Source organism: Marmota marmota, unplaced genomic scaffold, assembly GCF_001458135.2.
Source record: "Marmota marmota marmota unplaced genomic scaffold, marMar, whole genome shotgun sequence".
In the NCBI taxonomy this organism is placed as follows: Eukaryota; Metazoa; Chordata; class Mammalia; order Rodentia; family Sciuridae; genus Marmota; species Marmota marmota.
The window spans coordinates 12,193,005-12,209,311 of record NW_026000016.1 but is presented as its reverse complement, the minus strand read 5'-3'; the positions used below and the strand labels follow the sequence as shown (position 1 = coordinate 12,209,311).

Below are 16,307 nucleotides of genomic sequence, written 5' to 3'. Positions count from 1 at the left end.
GGGAAAAATATATAAAGAGCCTTAGTAATACACAATGGAGTAAATAATTAAGGGGTATGAACTATTCTTCTCAAAACAACACTATTCTATGAAGCAGTCTATCAATGATCCTTTGAGTTATTTCATTCATGTGATTTCTATGCTTTTAGAGTAGAATTAAGCTGCTTAACTGACAAAAGACAAATAAGGAAATGGTCAGAATTTATACAAGCTCCACTTAGGGATGTCTCAATAATACAATATCATTATTTGTAATTTATACTATACCATTAGTTGTAATTTAAAACTATTTCAAATGCATATATTATAGATTAATAACATCCTTATGGTATTTAGATGTTGAAGTTACTTTTCTCATATTTTAAAAATCTCATTTATTTCATGTATGTGTTGTACAGCCTGTTTGTAAACTGACTCTCTCTCTTTTAAAGCTAGTGTTAGGAAGAATGTCTGTCTTAGATGTTTCTAAATGGCAAAAATATAAAAATTAATTGGGAGTGTTTTGTTTTTATTTTTTAAAAATAATTCATATTACTAGATTAGAAAATATCATCAAAAACGTCATCTCTCTCATTGCGACTACCTTGCTAAATACATGTATTTTAAAAATGCACTCACATTACATAGACTGATTTGGAACTTGTTTTGTAGTTTAATAATATATTCTGAAATGCTCTCTGCCATTAACTCTTATTCCACAACATGTTTTGATTACATGGTTGAACCATAATTAAATTAACCTAAATTTTCCTATCATTCCTACTGTTACAAAAATTATATGCATGTGTCAGCCTTTATTACTCTAAAAAGTAACTGAGATAATAAAACTACAAAATAAAAGTTTTTTTCTTAGTTTTTCTTTGTTCTTTTTAGATATACATGACAGTACAGTATATTTTGACATATTATACACACATGGAGTATAAAAATCGTAATTAGGATCCCATTCTTGTGGTTGAACATGATGTGGAGTTATACTGGTGGTGTATTCATACATGAGCATAGGAAAGTTATGTCAGATTCATTCTATTGTCTTTCCTATTTCCATCCCCTTCCTTCTCCTTTGTCTAATTTAATGAACTTCTACTCTTCCCTCCCCCTACCTTATTGTGTGTTAGCATCAACATATCAGAGAACATTCAGCCTTTGATTTTGGGGGACTGGCTAAAAGATTTACTTTGGCTCAAAGTTTTGAAATTTTCAATGCATAATCAATTGGTCCCATTGCTTTGGACCTGTGGCAAGGCAGTACCTCATGGCAGGCCACCTGGCAAAACAAAATACTCACCTCATGGTCAGGAAGTGAAAGAGAAGGAAAAGATCACAGTCTCATAAACCCCCTTGAGGACACACTCCTCGTGACCCAAAGATCATTCTTGACTTCCTGCCCCCACACTTAAAGTTTCCACCCCTTCCTAATAATGCCAAGCTGGGGACCACACTTCTAACACATGGGGCCTTTAGGGGACATTGAAGACCACCAGGGAAGTAGGGAACTCCATCACAGATAACTTTCTGGACATAATCCCAAAAGCACACAGTTATAAAACTTTTCGTATGCACTACCAAATTGTCCTTGCAGATTTTAGTCTAGTAAGATATGAAGGTATCTATTTCATCATTCTCCTGCATTTTAAAGTAAGATAAAAAAGTACCTAACACTGTGCCTGCATAGAGTAGTATCATATGAAATTTGGTTCTCTTTCTGTTCCATTCTCATTTAGGGGGAGATTTTCACATTTTACATGTAAGTACATGTGGACCATTGGTTATTTGGGCATTTAATGCATTTAAAGTAGTAAGACTTTTAAATAAGTGGGTTTTCTTAATGTTTACACTGAATCACAGGAATGGACATAGTCCATTCCATTCCCAAATCTTCATGAAATGAAATCAAACATCTTAAATTAATTGCACTGGGAAGTTTTACCTTGTAAACCTAATCCCATTACGTATAGGAAAGTGAAAGGATTTAGTCACCACTCTTGGTTGTCTGTGTATCAACAACTGAGCTTCTCAGGTTCCTACATGGAAATCAATTTTCCAAATATTCTGAATCACATTGAATCGGTTTCATGTGAAGGCCCTAGAGATGTAAAATCAAAGTTCAAAACAACAGGATCCACAATGCCAAGCCTTAACAAAACTAACTTTCCATTCACTTTAAAAAGCTAGAAAAAGTTTTAGAAACAAACAAATGTTTGTTGTTTTTTAGTGCAAGGTATCTTGATAGCAGCAAACACACAGCTAACTGTGAATGGCACAAGATCATGGCAAGGACTTCTAAAAAAAAAAAAAAAAAAAAAAAAAAACACCTCACAACTAAAGAGATTGGGAGATCTATTGGAGGATCTATTTAAAATTCCTTCCACCTTAAAATCCTTCCTCCTTTCAAACTGAAATAGCCATCTATTACCAAGAGAATATATTGTTTTCCCTAAGGGGAAAAAAGAAGCATAAGAAAGAAACTTGTCACTGAAAACTTATAAAGAATTAAGGTCCTTGGCCTTATATAGCATAAGATAAATATAAAGAAAACCCTCACACATAAACTAATGAAAAAAAAAATAGTGAATACTTTCACAGCATGTAGTGGCCCAACAATGGTGTGATTGTCCATATCTATATTCTCTGAAAGCCATAGGTATTTTCACTGGCTTTGGCATTTTCTAGTAAGATCAGAGTTTTCCATTATGCCATTTCACAAAATAAGCCACAGATGATCTTTAAATTAAACTTCTCATTTATCTACTCTAAAGATACTACTTTTGGGTGTTTAGGAATTTTTTGAAAATTCTTCCTTTGAAAGACAAAATAATCATCATGTTAATTTTCTGTTTCCAAGGGGTTAGTTTCTTTTAAAATAGCACTGTGGCATTTATTGTATGCATTTACTAACCATGAAAACAGAAAGCCCAAGTTTTCTTCTATCCAGCACGCTGTAAAAAATATCAGTGCTTCCCTACAATGTCCACAGGGTTGTTTTTCTTGTTTGCTGTGTTTTTCCTGTTGTTTCCTTTCACTTTCAGGAACCAGTAATTTAAGGGTATTTTAAACTCTGAAGTCAATGGTAGAAGCTTCCTTTAATAATAATATAATCATAGCATGTTAATTCATTTCTTGTAGCTATCATAATCCATGGTTTCAAGATGAATTTTTAAGGTTGTAAAACAAAGCTAAATGGTGGCTTTAACAGAAATATTTATTGTTAGAAGATAACAGATTCACTTTATACTTAAAATTTTATTCTTAGTATTAATACCATTTCCTTGTTCATATTATCTTCTTTCCAAACCTCCTTTAAAAAGCAGTGGAGATGAATGGTTGTTTTATGAAGCCTTAAAATTCTCAGAAGTGCTTTATCTTTTTATTGGAGCATCTATCACTGGTATAATTTTCATCCTGTACGGGCTTTTCATTTTGTACAAATTATTTACATTGAATTCAATTAATTTTATGATCTTCTCCAAATTATGACAAGCATATACAGTACCTAATATTTTTCTATAAAACTGCCTTGCCTGCTCTTTAAAGCATTAACTAAGATTGTCAGCTTGCCGAGCCTGATGCATACAAAGCTATTTTTCTGGCTATTAGGTGCTCAGGACAGTCAGTTCCCAAACATTTCAGCACACTGAGGTTACATATGTGATGGTTTTAAGTGGATTCTAATGTTTCTTAACCTGATAAAATGCTATTAATCCTTTGTAGCCACTTTCTAAAAAGTACTTCATGTGCTGAAAACAAGTTCAGAAATGCAAAGCAATTTTATGTGTAACAATATTATCCTCACATCAGCATAAATTAATTTCTTTCAATAAAAGTGTTGGTGAAACCCTGTGAGGGAAATCAAACATAATTGTTTATGCTCTGTGAGTTGAAGAATAAAGACGAACTCATTGCTTATGTTCTTGTAATTTGAATTATCTGATATGGTGACGGTTATACATTATCTTCTCAGATGTTTGATAGTAATTCAGGAGAAATCTGGGATGACCTCAGGATGATCTCTCTAAGTCCAGCTGCTTAACTCTAAATTCCATTTAATAACCGTTTGTGAAATCAGCACATCTCCTCAGAACTCTCCCGTGGGTTGCAAGTGATCAAACAGACAAGGCTATTATGACAGGACTGTTAGATAGGTTTAACAGAAAGGGAACTCTAAAGACACCCATGAGCGACTATGAAACTGCACCCTGGGAAAGCCATATTCTTTATTAAAATCTCCACAAATAACAAAAGCATCATTGAAAAGTATGTGTGTTTCTCTCGCTATATATAGACTGTTTACATATATACTATTTACACATATTCCAAGTTCTTGGAAAATCATCACAAATTTGTTGGCTTCACATTTTATTACATGGCAAGAACAAAAATATACCCATGCAATTTTCAGATAAAAAGTATCATTTGAACTTCTAATATGTATGTTTTCTTTTAGACTGTTTCCAAGATTTTGCTCATCAGTGTTTCCCAATTTAGGCTTCCTGGCCATGGGAATGACATGTTCTGGGTTATATAAAACTTGGTAGCTTGTCCTGGCAAGAAGCACTGCAGATTTCAAGAGTACCTTGCCTTTTCTGTAGCAAGAGCCAACCTGCGGATGTTGGATATACAACCTGCTGCAGCTTCCTGGAGTTCCTGATCAGGGGACCCAACCATATCCAGTAGCAGCTATCATAGGTAACAGAGGAGGAAGAGAAGAGAAACAAGAATAAAACCGTTAATCTAAAGTCATAACATTAATTTATAAAAATAATTTTAAACAGTAGTATTTTTAAAAGCCACCAAAAAGAACATAAGAAATTCCATATAGGCAAATGCAAATATAACATGATGCTTTAATCAGATGTAGAATTCATCATGGATGAATTCTTACCTTTTAATTTTTTTGGAGCGGAGCTAGATCATTTCTTTGGGCATTACTAGAATGGGTTCTGCTTCTGAAACTTCTCTGGCATTCTTTCTGGCTTTTCCACCTCCCAAGTTAACCAATCATACCACCCCTAGATTCTTACTGCATCCTCTTAGACTTAATCTCTCTGAATTACAGTCCATCTAATCATGCCATTGTCTAATTATATCAATCCCCCAATACCGACTGTCAGTGACTCCCAATGCCAAAAATCTAGAGCCTAAATTATTAACCTGTCGTATTATGACAGGACTGTTAGATGGGCTTAACAGAAAGGGAACACTAAAATAAATAGATAGATAGATAGATAGATAGATAGATAGATAGATAGATAGATAGATAAATAAATATACATACATACATACATAAACAAACATACTCACTCCTTGGAGACTTTGCATACTTAAGCCTCAGTTTGCTTTTCCAGCCATTCATCTTTGTCCTGCCCCTTCATGCACTGCAAGGTCATACTTCCCCATTTAACTTGCCCTTCTTTTATGCCGTTCCTCTCTCTAAAGTGCCCACCCAACCCTTCTCTTTGTTAACCGAATCCATCTTTGAAAATGGAATTAGTCAACATTTCCACAAAGCCATCACAGATTTCCTCCATCCAACAAAAATGCCATTTCTTCTTTCTAAGAACTCTTAGGAGTTCATTCCCTTTCTAACAAATATTTGAGTTAATGTTTTTTGTCCCTGGGGTGATAAATGCTTAAACTTTTAAGGTCATATGTTACCTAGAGCACATAGTAGATGCCAAGTAAATGCCAAATTACAATTTTAAAATCTAGCAACTATGATTCTTATTAATAGTTCTGATAAAAGATAAAAAAGATTAATCTGGATAATATATTTTCTATATACTAGTGGTTGAGTACACATATGGGTGATACCAGAAAATGCAGATGACATAAAAAGTAAAGAAATATAATAAAGAGAAATATTGTAAAGTTTCTTAAATATGCCATACGTAGGACTTTGGCTTTTATTCTCAGTAATATAAGGAAGTGATTTAAGTACTTTAATCAGGAGAGTGATATCATCATATTTATGTTCTAGAAAAAGAATTTTTACAGAAACTTATAGATTATGAATTATAGAGTGAAGATACTGAAAGGTAATGCATTACCTTGCTAAATGTGATAAGGATTTAATAAAGGATAAGGATGATGAGGAAGGAAGGAATTCAAGGGCTATTTAACGACTTAGTAACTATTCAATAAATAACCCAAGAAATGTTGATTATACTAATAGAATAAAATAAAAATGGTCATCTCACATTATAATATCAACTCCAGATGGATTAATGAATTAATCCATTAAGTTCCAAGTTTTTAATTCTTCAAACACAATAAATATTTACGTATTATTTCAAAGTTACCATAAGTGGTTGATTTGTTGTTTAATTTAAGTTTTCATAGGCATTTCACATCTGGAACAAAATGGGTTCAATAAGAAAGGAAAAATGTAAAACATTTAGAAGGTTTTATACAAGAATATCTTGATGAAATTAGGGCATTGAAGGATGTCTGGCTTCTCTGTTACCTGACCTCCTAAATATCACTGATCTTCACCACCCCTCTAACTCCACAGTCATACACCAGTCCTTATTTTCCATCATACCCAAGAGTCCACTTCCAAACTCTCTGACCACTGTGCCTTCCCTTAGATTCGATTATTTAACAATTCTTGTTTGTTCTCATCATGACCATGTACTTTGGCCCATTTATGCTTTTACTATATCAGTCTTTGTTTCATCCACTAACAGCTCAGATTCCATAGTCCATCTCTGCAGTAATTCCCTTACCAGTTTCTTAAACCTTCATAGGACAACCATCCATTTAATGGTACATAAATCCCACTCAGCCTTCCTCATGTCTCCTCCAATAACTGAGACCTTCCAAAGGCAATATTCAGACAACAGGCAAATGGATCTACTATAAATTCAACAGCAACTACAAAAATCATTGCCCAGCAATCTAAATATGCCTCTCTCTAATTAGGTAACTTTCTCACTCTTTTCAATGACTATTTTAAATCTTCTTTGTTTTCTGCAGTCTCTTATGCTTCCATCTGACCCCTGTTCTCAGGAGATGACCTGTAAGGACACCTTCTCAAACTTGATGGAAGCCACCCGACAGGAACTACTCTAACTAAAACTGCCACTCTACAAACACATCTTTATTGTCTCCTTCCTTGCAGCTATAACAGATGTCTATCTCCTATACAAAGGCTGCTACTACACCTGTATTTCCCATCCAGTCTCTGTCTCCTTGGAACATTTTAGTACCAAGCATTCCCTTTCTTCTTAATTAACCTTTAACCTCTTCCTTCCTAATAAGTTTTTTTTCCATCATCATTTAAATAAATGTACATTTTTCCACATTAAAAAAAAAAACAAAATGACACCATTTTCACCCCCATTTCTTCTTTTCATAGTCAAACTTCTTTTAAGACTTGTCTGGATTTACTATCTCCTGTCTTCAATTCCATTCAACTCACTACAGACTGGCTTCAACCTTTAGTTTTCCATTGAAATGGCGCTTTGGGAGACCATCAGTAACTTCCATGTTATTAAAAGGAATGGATACTTCTGTGTTTGTATCTCATTTGATTCTTTAACAACATTCGGTATCATTGACTACTTTCTCCTTTTTGGAATATACTTTGTCATTGGATTTTATTTTTTTTCTTAGTGCCACACTCAAACCTCTGGCTTCACACATGTTGAGCATGTGCTTTACCACCCACCTAGATCCCCAGCCCTGCCTCTAGCATCTTACACCCTACTCTCCTGGTTTCTTCCTACCCACCTTTCTCTTCTTCTCAACCTTCATCAATGTCTCTACCTCTTCCTCTCATACATAATTTGTTAAAGTTACTCAGAACAATTCCTCTTCTGTTTTCCATTTTGTTCTCTCTCCCTAGATGATTGCTTTTACTACCTAAATTCAAATATCATTCACATGAAACCATCTCTAAATTTATCCTTTACCTCAGAACTTTCTTTCAAATGACACACTACTTATCTAATGCTCCTTAGACATCTCCATTTGGAAGTATAACAGCCATCTCAAACATAATATACTCCAAATGAAACTTAACTTTTTCTGTCTAAACATGGATCCCTCTCATTATTTTTCCATATCAATATCAATAGATATTATCACTTAGGTGTTTAAACAGAAATCCTATCTTATATTCACTTCTACCTTCATCTCTTCTACTGCTTCCCATGAATTACCATATCCTTGTGATCCAATGCCTACATATTTTTAAAGTCATTCATATCTATTGCTCTTGTCACCTCCTGTAAAGTCTATAGCAATTTCCTAGTGTCCTTGTATCCTGTCTTGGATACTTAATTAATTGCCTATAATTTATCATTTATACTGAATCCAAAGTAATTTTCTAAATTATAAAAAGTCACCAATAATAGGTAAAACCCCAAAGAAACAAAAGGAACCAAAATTTGAAAAGTCTTCAACAGAAAGAACCAGCCCTATGTGTCCATGGGAATGTAGGTCAGCATAAGGTTGTTATGTAAATACACACACACACGCACACACACATAATGCACACACATATAAACACACTTATACACCCACATTCTCTATCTCTCTTTCTCTTCAGGAAGAGGCGATGATAATGGGAAGGAAGAACAGAATAGGCAGCTCTCCTTGATCTCCCTCTCACATGACAGATATCTTTGTATAGCAACTTACACGTAAGTCTCTTTCCTTAGCTTGTAGCTTTTAACTCATTATACTGCAGTATTTTCATCAATCCACTGGTTTATACCTCACCTGGCTCTAAAGTTTTTAAAGCAGATATTATTATGTTAATTTTAGACTATTTCTGCTAAATATGTATCTCATGTAGTTCTTCCTCTGATTTAATCATCCTTACACATCTTTTACTGCTTATTTTTGCCCACCTCCACCATGGTAATCCTCCTTGATCTTCAGTACTTAGTGTTACCTGTAAACCTGGAGGCTTCACTCTTCCTCATCATTATTAATCATTAAATATGAGCAGTTTCAGCCTTGATGCCAAAGAAGCCTACTAATAACATATTTCTGTTCCCAGATGTAGTTACTTTTCAATTTCTGCTTTCCAATCTTTAAATTATTTCTTATAGCAGAACAAAATGTTTCAGGACAGGAATTACAGTTTAGTGGTTGAGTATGTTTTAGCATGCACAAGGCCCTGGTTCAATTCCCAGCATGACAAACAAACAAAAACCCCAAAATGCTCCAACCAGTTTCTTGGTAAGTTATATAAACTCTTGAGGATTTTAAAAACTTACTAGTGATTTTACTTTATATGACTTATTTTCTTCTATTTCTTCCCAAGTAGATGATTATGAGTCCCCTCACTGATTCCTTTGTTTTATAAAATATAATAGTAAGAATCTCCCAATATTGTAAATCATTTATTACTATATTAATTTTATTGTGATAGCCAATAAAATTTGAATGAACCTCACAAAAAAAAAAGTCTCAGTTACCTGTAGACTTTTCTTGGCCCTGGATTAGAGGGTCTCGTGTCATACTGAATGTTTGATTTTCACAAGCAAATGGGATGTAGAAATAATCTATGTGTTAGTCAGCTTTTTGTCTGTGACCAAAATACCTGACAAAAACAACTGTGAGGAAGAAAAGTTTATGGTTTCAGAGGTTCACTCTATGGTTTGCTCTCTCCATTGCTCTAGGCTGGAGGTAAGGCAGATCATCATGGTGGAAAGGTGTGATACAAGAAAGCTGCTCAGGTCATGACAGCCAGGAAGCAGAGAGGGAGAGAGAGAAAGGCACCAGAGACAATTTAAACTCCAAAGGTAGGCATGCCTCAGTGACCTGTCTTTCCCAGCCATACCCATACTTACCACCCAGTAATTCTTTCAAATCATTAATCTATCAAGTGGATTAATCCATGGGTTAAATTATAACTCTCATTATCTAATCATCAACTTTCAGGGGATACCTCATATCTAAACTACAATAATCTTCTCTCCAACTGCACTCTATTTATTGCTCAGTTAATTGGAAGAAAACAGATTGCCAACGATGGCAGGTACAGCAGTTGTAGAAGTCTATCGTACAGATGATTTCTACATAAACCCTTGTGCCCCCTACGATAGTTTTTTCATTGCTTTTATTTAATTAATTTATTTTATTTTATTTATTCTAATTAGTTATACATGACAGCAGAATGCAATTCAATTCGTGTTACACAAATAGAGCATAATTTTTCATGTCTCTGGTTGAACACAAAGTTGTCACTGATTTTTAAATCTAGGAAGAGTAAAACAGAGTCCTAGAGGGAAACCCTAACTATCTTAGAAGGGAACAAGATAATTCAGCTCCTTTGTGAAGTCTATGTCAGACAGTAATAGTAGTGCGGGCTTTGAGGTCACGGCATCTTGGAGTTATATCCTTGTTATCCCTCTTCACCATATCTTTTCACATGTTTAATGGAAGTCTCTCTCTCTAAGGGTCATTGTGAAGACACATGAAGTAATGGAAACATGTTTGCACATGATTGAACATCTGTATGCATGTCCTCTTCCTGTCTACACCATTTGATTGTTCCCTTCCTGTTTTTGTCTGATTGTTCCCTGAAAAGTATCCTGACCAAGTTGTGAGAGGGAAGCATGGAGAATCCCAGGCTGGGAGAATCTACACTGCAAAGGGTAGAGGAGTTCTTTCGGAAGAGAAAAGAACAACAGAGAGGGAAGGAAGGGAGTAAAGGGGAAAGAGGGAAGAATTTCTATCCTATTCTAAAGGCAGAATTTGAAATTTGGAGTAAGGAGCTTATTTTGTAGTAAGAGAGACAGACTGAATATATACACATATATATAAAAAAAAAGATCTTGAAGAAGTTTAACAGCACATAATCCTGTGCTCTCTTTTCAAGAGAGAGCAAAACGAGGATTAAAATTATTTTTAGTTGCTATTTGGTTGCCAGGCTTTTGTTTCTCTGACGGCATTTCCATGTCAGGACTGGACCATGAGGCAGCTTGGCTTCATACAGGTTATGCATTTGAACAGCAGAGCCCAGTGCCCAATACAAAGCAAGCACTCCATAGATGGTATTTGCTCTCATGGTGACTATTTCGTCAGTTCCAAAGTCTGGATCTGGCATTGATTTTTTTGGAGGCCAGCCCTGGTTCCTTTGGGAGGAATTTTGGCCCTGAGGGCAGTCTAGCCTCTGTCAACACTTGTTCCAGTACTGACCCCCCTTGGGTTCCAGTGACCCAGGATTCTCTGGGTGTCAGCTGTGGCTGCCCTGAAGTGCTTCCTTAGAAAGGAACTCCTTGATCTCATGCCTTTCAAAACCAAATATACGTTTTGTTTATACACCCTCAGACCAGGTTGTTGTTCTCTGGTCTCCCTTGGGCTTTCCAAGAGTAGGTGTCTTCACTCCCAGACCCTTGATGTCAGTCATAATTTCACATTGCATCAACCAATACACTGTGAGCCTGGACCGCCTGCAGCAGGTTGGCTATTCCAGGAGTCAGCCAGGTAAGGGTGTTAAAGAGAGCGTCTCTGAGCATTCACATGCCTCGTCTTAGAAGAAAATGCTTAATCAATGCTGGTGCCCTTTTTTAAGATTCATAAGTGAATTTTCCTTTTACCTGACACATTCTAGTCCTGAATGGACTATGGCTCTTTGGGGAATTTATTTTGCCCGAGTGTCTTATATTTACCATGAGGTTTCATTCTAAATTCCCTATGGCAGATATAGAAATTTTTAATTTTTAGCCTAACATGTAGACCAATGGAGCCCAGCGGTTCACTATTTTAAAGACCTAAAGTATGGTGATTGTAAACATGGTAGAAAAGAAGCAGGCAGAAGGAGGAAGCATGTGGCTTAGCATAGAGCATGTGGTGGGCAGCGAGAGTCACTTCCTTCAGCTTTGCTTAGTGTCTCTGTGGCATCAAGCCCATAGGTTACTTAATGTTTGCATAACATGAAATGATTTTATTAGCTACCAAGTTTACTATGTGCCAGGCATTGTGATTTATTCTTTACTGATGAATACTCTGCCCATTTTACTTAGCCAAGGACATTCTCATTCAAGGGTATAGAGTTGGAAGTTTAGAATTTTCTGTGTGCTCAGCATATGCACAACTTGATATTTGAGAAGCACTCCCAGGATATCTTTTGTTTTTTTTCTGCTAAGTTTGAATTCATTGTTTTCCCCCAAACTTTATTTCCTTGTTGATGAAATGTTAATCTTTATTTGCTCTGCACCCACGGGCTATGCATTGGATGCTGTCTGACAAATGCAATAAGGATATGCTACTACCCAAACTGCCATCTGAACAATAGGTACTATATATGTGTCTCAGCTTGGAATCAGGCTCCAGGATATGTTTTTATTTTTCTAAGAGCTTCCCAAGAAAACTAGGGCACTCCAGGGAATTCTTTAAAGCTAACAGAAACATTCACATAACAGAAACTTTGTACAAAACCCCGAATTTGGAGGGCAGCTAAGAGATGAAGAACAGCACATGTTTTCAAATCAGTAACACACGGAGCCAGGGGAAGGTGGTTTGTAGTATTTTGTGACAATTATTCTTAAAAGCAATGGTTTCCTTTAGAAAGTGAGATGCAAATTGGATACAAGTTGAATGTGGAAATGATATACCATTTTTTTTGGCTATATGTTTTTTGATCTATTGACTTTTTCCAACTATAAAGAAATTTTTAATATTATAAGGGGGAAAAACACCTCAGGTTTAACTTTTTGAAGTGTTTGTTCCTTTCAAAACATTTCCTCTTTTTAATCCTCCCCCTTCCCCAAGCACAGCCAAGGACTTTAAATTTATTGTGAGTTTCATATATACATTGAAGGGAAACTAGCCCCCTTGCTTTAAAACTTAATTGCACAGAGCACTTTAAAACATCATTGAAACAAATAACTTTTTACAATGTTGGAGTGAACGAGGACATGGGGAGGGCACACTGAGCAGTCTGTGGAAGGGACTGACACAAATACTTCCTCCAGCATGAAAGGCTTTGATCTTAAGGCTGGTGCCCTCAGTGTGCAGCTGTGACCCACAGCTCACATCTTCTGGAAGGTGAGTCTTAGGTAGCATGGGAATGGTGTCTGCATTTGATTTTTACTTTTATATTTAACAGTTCATGATTTTATATAACATTTCAGTTGTATGAAAAATATGTACCAATTTGAGTGATAACAGATTTTCTTGTGGTTTGACTCCACATTGTTTGGGTGAACACACAGACTGGAAATATGAGTTTTAATTAGAGCCGGATGAGCTCCGAAATACCTGCGCACACACCCAACTTAACAGGTTTTTTTGGAAACATCTTGAGTTTCCAGAGCTGACTTGAACTGAGAAAGCTTTGCCATTTTCCTGTTTACACAGCATTGTTGTGTGGTTGTAGCATAAAGGCACAACTCAGAAACAAGAGATGCATTTGGACTGCTTGCAGAAGGACTTCTCAACTATTTGGGCTGGCTGGGGTTCTGCTGCTGTTCCAACAGACTCCACCGCGGTTTCTTTTACATCCAGACTCTGAGCCCTGGTAATTCACTTCATATGACATCGCACCAGAACCAGGGGCCTCAAAATACATTTCACATTTGCTGGTTGGGGCAAAACCTTTGATGCTGCTTGGTCAGTGAAAGAGATCTCCACTGGCTTGCCTTTTGGTGATGTCTGTCCTGCTCTGGATGACAGAAGAGCATGCCATGTTCTATTGTTTAAATGTCTCCACCAAAACTCATGTTGAAATTTAACCTCCACAGTGAGGTATTAAGAGGGGTTGCAAAATTTTGGAGTTAGAAAATACAATATCAGCGAAGAAATACAAAGAAGACAACAGAGAAGTGAAATCAACTGGTAATATTTTAAATTATCAGTGTTCATTTCTTTCCCTGATTGACCTTTATACGACCAGATGAGAGAAAGACAGATCTGCACCCAGCTGTCAACTTCTCTCAGAGCTAATAGAGCTAGCAAAAGGTGTCATTTATGATAAAGACATGGAGAAGTACCCACTGATAATCATGTCTTCTATTATCTCCAACAAGGAGATAAAGTTGCATTTATAAAGGTCTCAGAATAAGGTCTGGCCCACAGTCACTGCTCTCCAGTTGTTAGTCATTATTACTCAAGTAGAAAACAACTTCAGACACTGTATGCTCATTCTGACACCAGTAACAAGTAACAAGTGACAAAATATGCTCAATATTAGCTGGCACGACTGACCTTCTCATGAAGAAGTCAGGTTGCTGCTGCCCAGTAGATGCTGAGTCTTGTGGATGGGCACCCCTGTGCATGGAATGGTAAGAAGCCCAGGGAAAGGTCACCAAAACAGAGCCCTTAAGCCCCTGTCAGCTTCTGCTTCTTTGATAGGTTCCAGAGTCACTTCTGGAAAAATGTGTGAGCCCAGAGAGACAGGATTTATAGCACTCAACTTCTGGAGGGCTGTAATAGGGACTGAGTACTGAATGACTCATAGAAATAGAGTACAAGGCACAGAATTCTCTGCTTTGGTTTTCATCATGGCTTCCTTCTGGTTCTAGAAGGAGCTTAAAGAACATTTCCATGGGGTAAAATGGTCCAGGAGATCTAGCAGTCAGGAATTTGACCAGGAATGGATTAGATAGTGAGTTGGACTCACCGACATTCTCTCTGAGCAGATGATACTGGTATAATCCTGTACTGTAATAGTGTCCTTAAAATGTGCAAGGGAGGGAAACTTACCGTCTTATTGCTTCTGGTTTTATTGAGAAGCTCAAAGTAATTCTTACTCTTGACATGTGGTTTTGGTGTCCCTCTTCCCAGCTCTCTTTCGAAGATTGTAGAACTTTTTCTTTGTACTTGTCGTCTAAAAGTTCATGGTATTGTAACCTGTCACAGGTCTATTTTTACCTATTGCATGCAAGCATTTGATGGGACCTTTCAATAGGGCAATTTGTACAATTCTATACTAGGAAACTTTCATGGAATTATTTCATTTTATTTTCTTCCCTCAATTTTCTGTTACCTCTTCTGGAACTGATATGCTGAGGTAAGATCTTTTATATTGGTTTTCTAATTTCCCTATCTTTCCTTTCCCGCTTTTATATACTTTTGTTCTACTTTTTTTGAGCTGTTTTAAAACTTTATTTTCCAACTCTTCTGTTGAGTTTATGTTTCCTGAATGTTCTTTCTCTTCTTTTTCTTATAGAATTCTGTTCTAGTTTCATGGAGGAAATATCTAATGGTATTAATTACAATAATTTAATCAATAGTTTGATTTTTTCTTCTCTCTGCTACACTCTATTTCTTCCAAAGATTTGTGTGTTTATTTATGTTTGTTTTGGTCTCTATCTTCCACATTTAAGGCATCCTTCAGTTGTTAGTAACTTTATTTGGTGACTGGGAGTTCTGAGCACATACATGGGGCTACTTGACTTTGCACTTTACTACAGGGTGATCTAGGTGGTCTCAGGGCCACTTATAATTTATTTCTTCTTGAAGACACCAGTTTGAAGACAGCTGAAATGCAGCCCTCACTTGATAACCAATTCATGAACGCTGGTTGGAACAGTGTCTTCTGGAAGAAGAGGCATCCTTTCCTTCCTTACTGATAGGTAACCTCTTAACCTCCACCACCTTCTGTAATCTACCTGTACTCACAGTGACTGCTGTCCTTCAGTCCTGTTCTACCCTTTCCAGACAGGGGCTGGTTGGGGAGGGTCAGTGGCTTCTCTGTGAGTTGGGGAAGGGGCTCTGGCTTTCACTCAGTTTTCCTTATTGTAACCTCCACCCTCCACCAGTTCCAGAGGCACCGAATGCTGCCAGTTTCTATGTCCTGGGGCTTCTACAGAGAAAATGTGGTTTAATCTAAGCTTTGCACTTTGATGCCTCAGGTCAACTAGTCAGTTGCCACTCTTTCATTTGAATTTCCATTTACAAAATGTCGTTGCTTTGTCTCCTCTGAAATCCTCCAATTCTTCCTCTCTATGTTGGTCTATGTTTTTGTTTTTCCATTTTATTTATTTTTTTAAGTCCCTTGATTGTTATGTTAGTAGACTTCAGAAGGAAGTAAAATTAAGATTCAGGAGTGGAATCTGCGGCCTTATCTGGAACAATCCATAGGTTTTCTCCCAGCTCTAAGAACAGTGCATTCTTGAAATCAACTTTGGATAAACCCTTTACTTGGGTTTCTCCCATTGGTGAGAGATTAAGTCTATGTGTTTGTCTAGGTCCCATTGTTAGTTATGCTTTTAAGAAAATATTTAGAAACTTCACAAGGATAAAACCCAACTTCTAACCCTCCCATCCCAAACCTGATTTTCTACAGCCTCCTCTTCTTGATCAATGCCAACTCTTGGGGGTGGAAACCTTGGCGAATCTTTGACACC

At 36.5% G+C, this 16,307-nt stretch overlaps 1 protein-coding gene across 2 annotated transcripts in view; it reads right to left on the bottom strand.

Annotated features, from left to right (window-relative positions):
• Window positions 1-1,136: 1,136 nt before the first annotated feature.
• Odad2 (outer dynein arm docking complex subunit 2) overlaps window positions 1,137-16,307 on the bottom strand; it is a 161,846-nt gene continuing 146,675 nt past the window's right edge. For both annotated transcript variants that reach the window (XM_015483500.2, XM_048809162.1), the window contains exon 20: window positions 1,137-4,677. In XM_015483500.2, coding sequence (XP_015338986.1) covers window positions 4,564-4,677 — 114 coding nt within the window. In that variant the 3' untranslated portion in view covers window positions 1,137-4,563. The remainder of the gene's footprint in view (window positions 4,678-16,307) is intronic.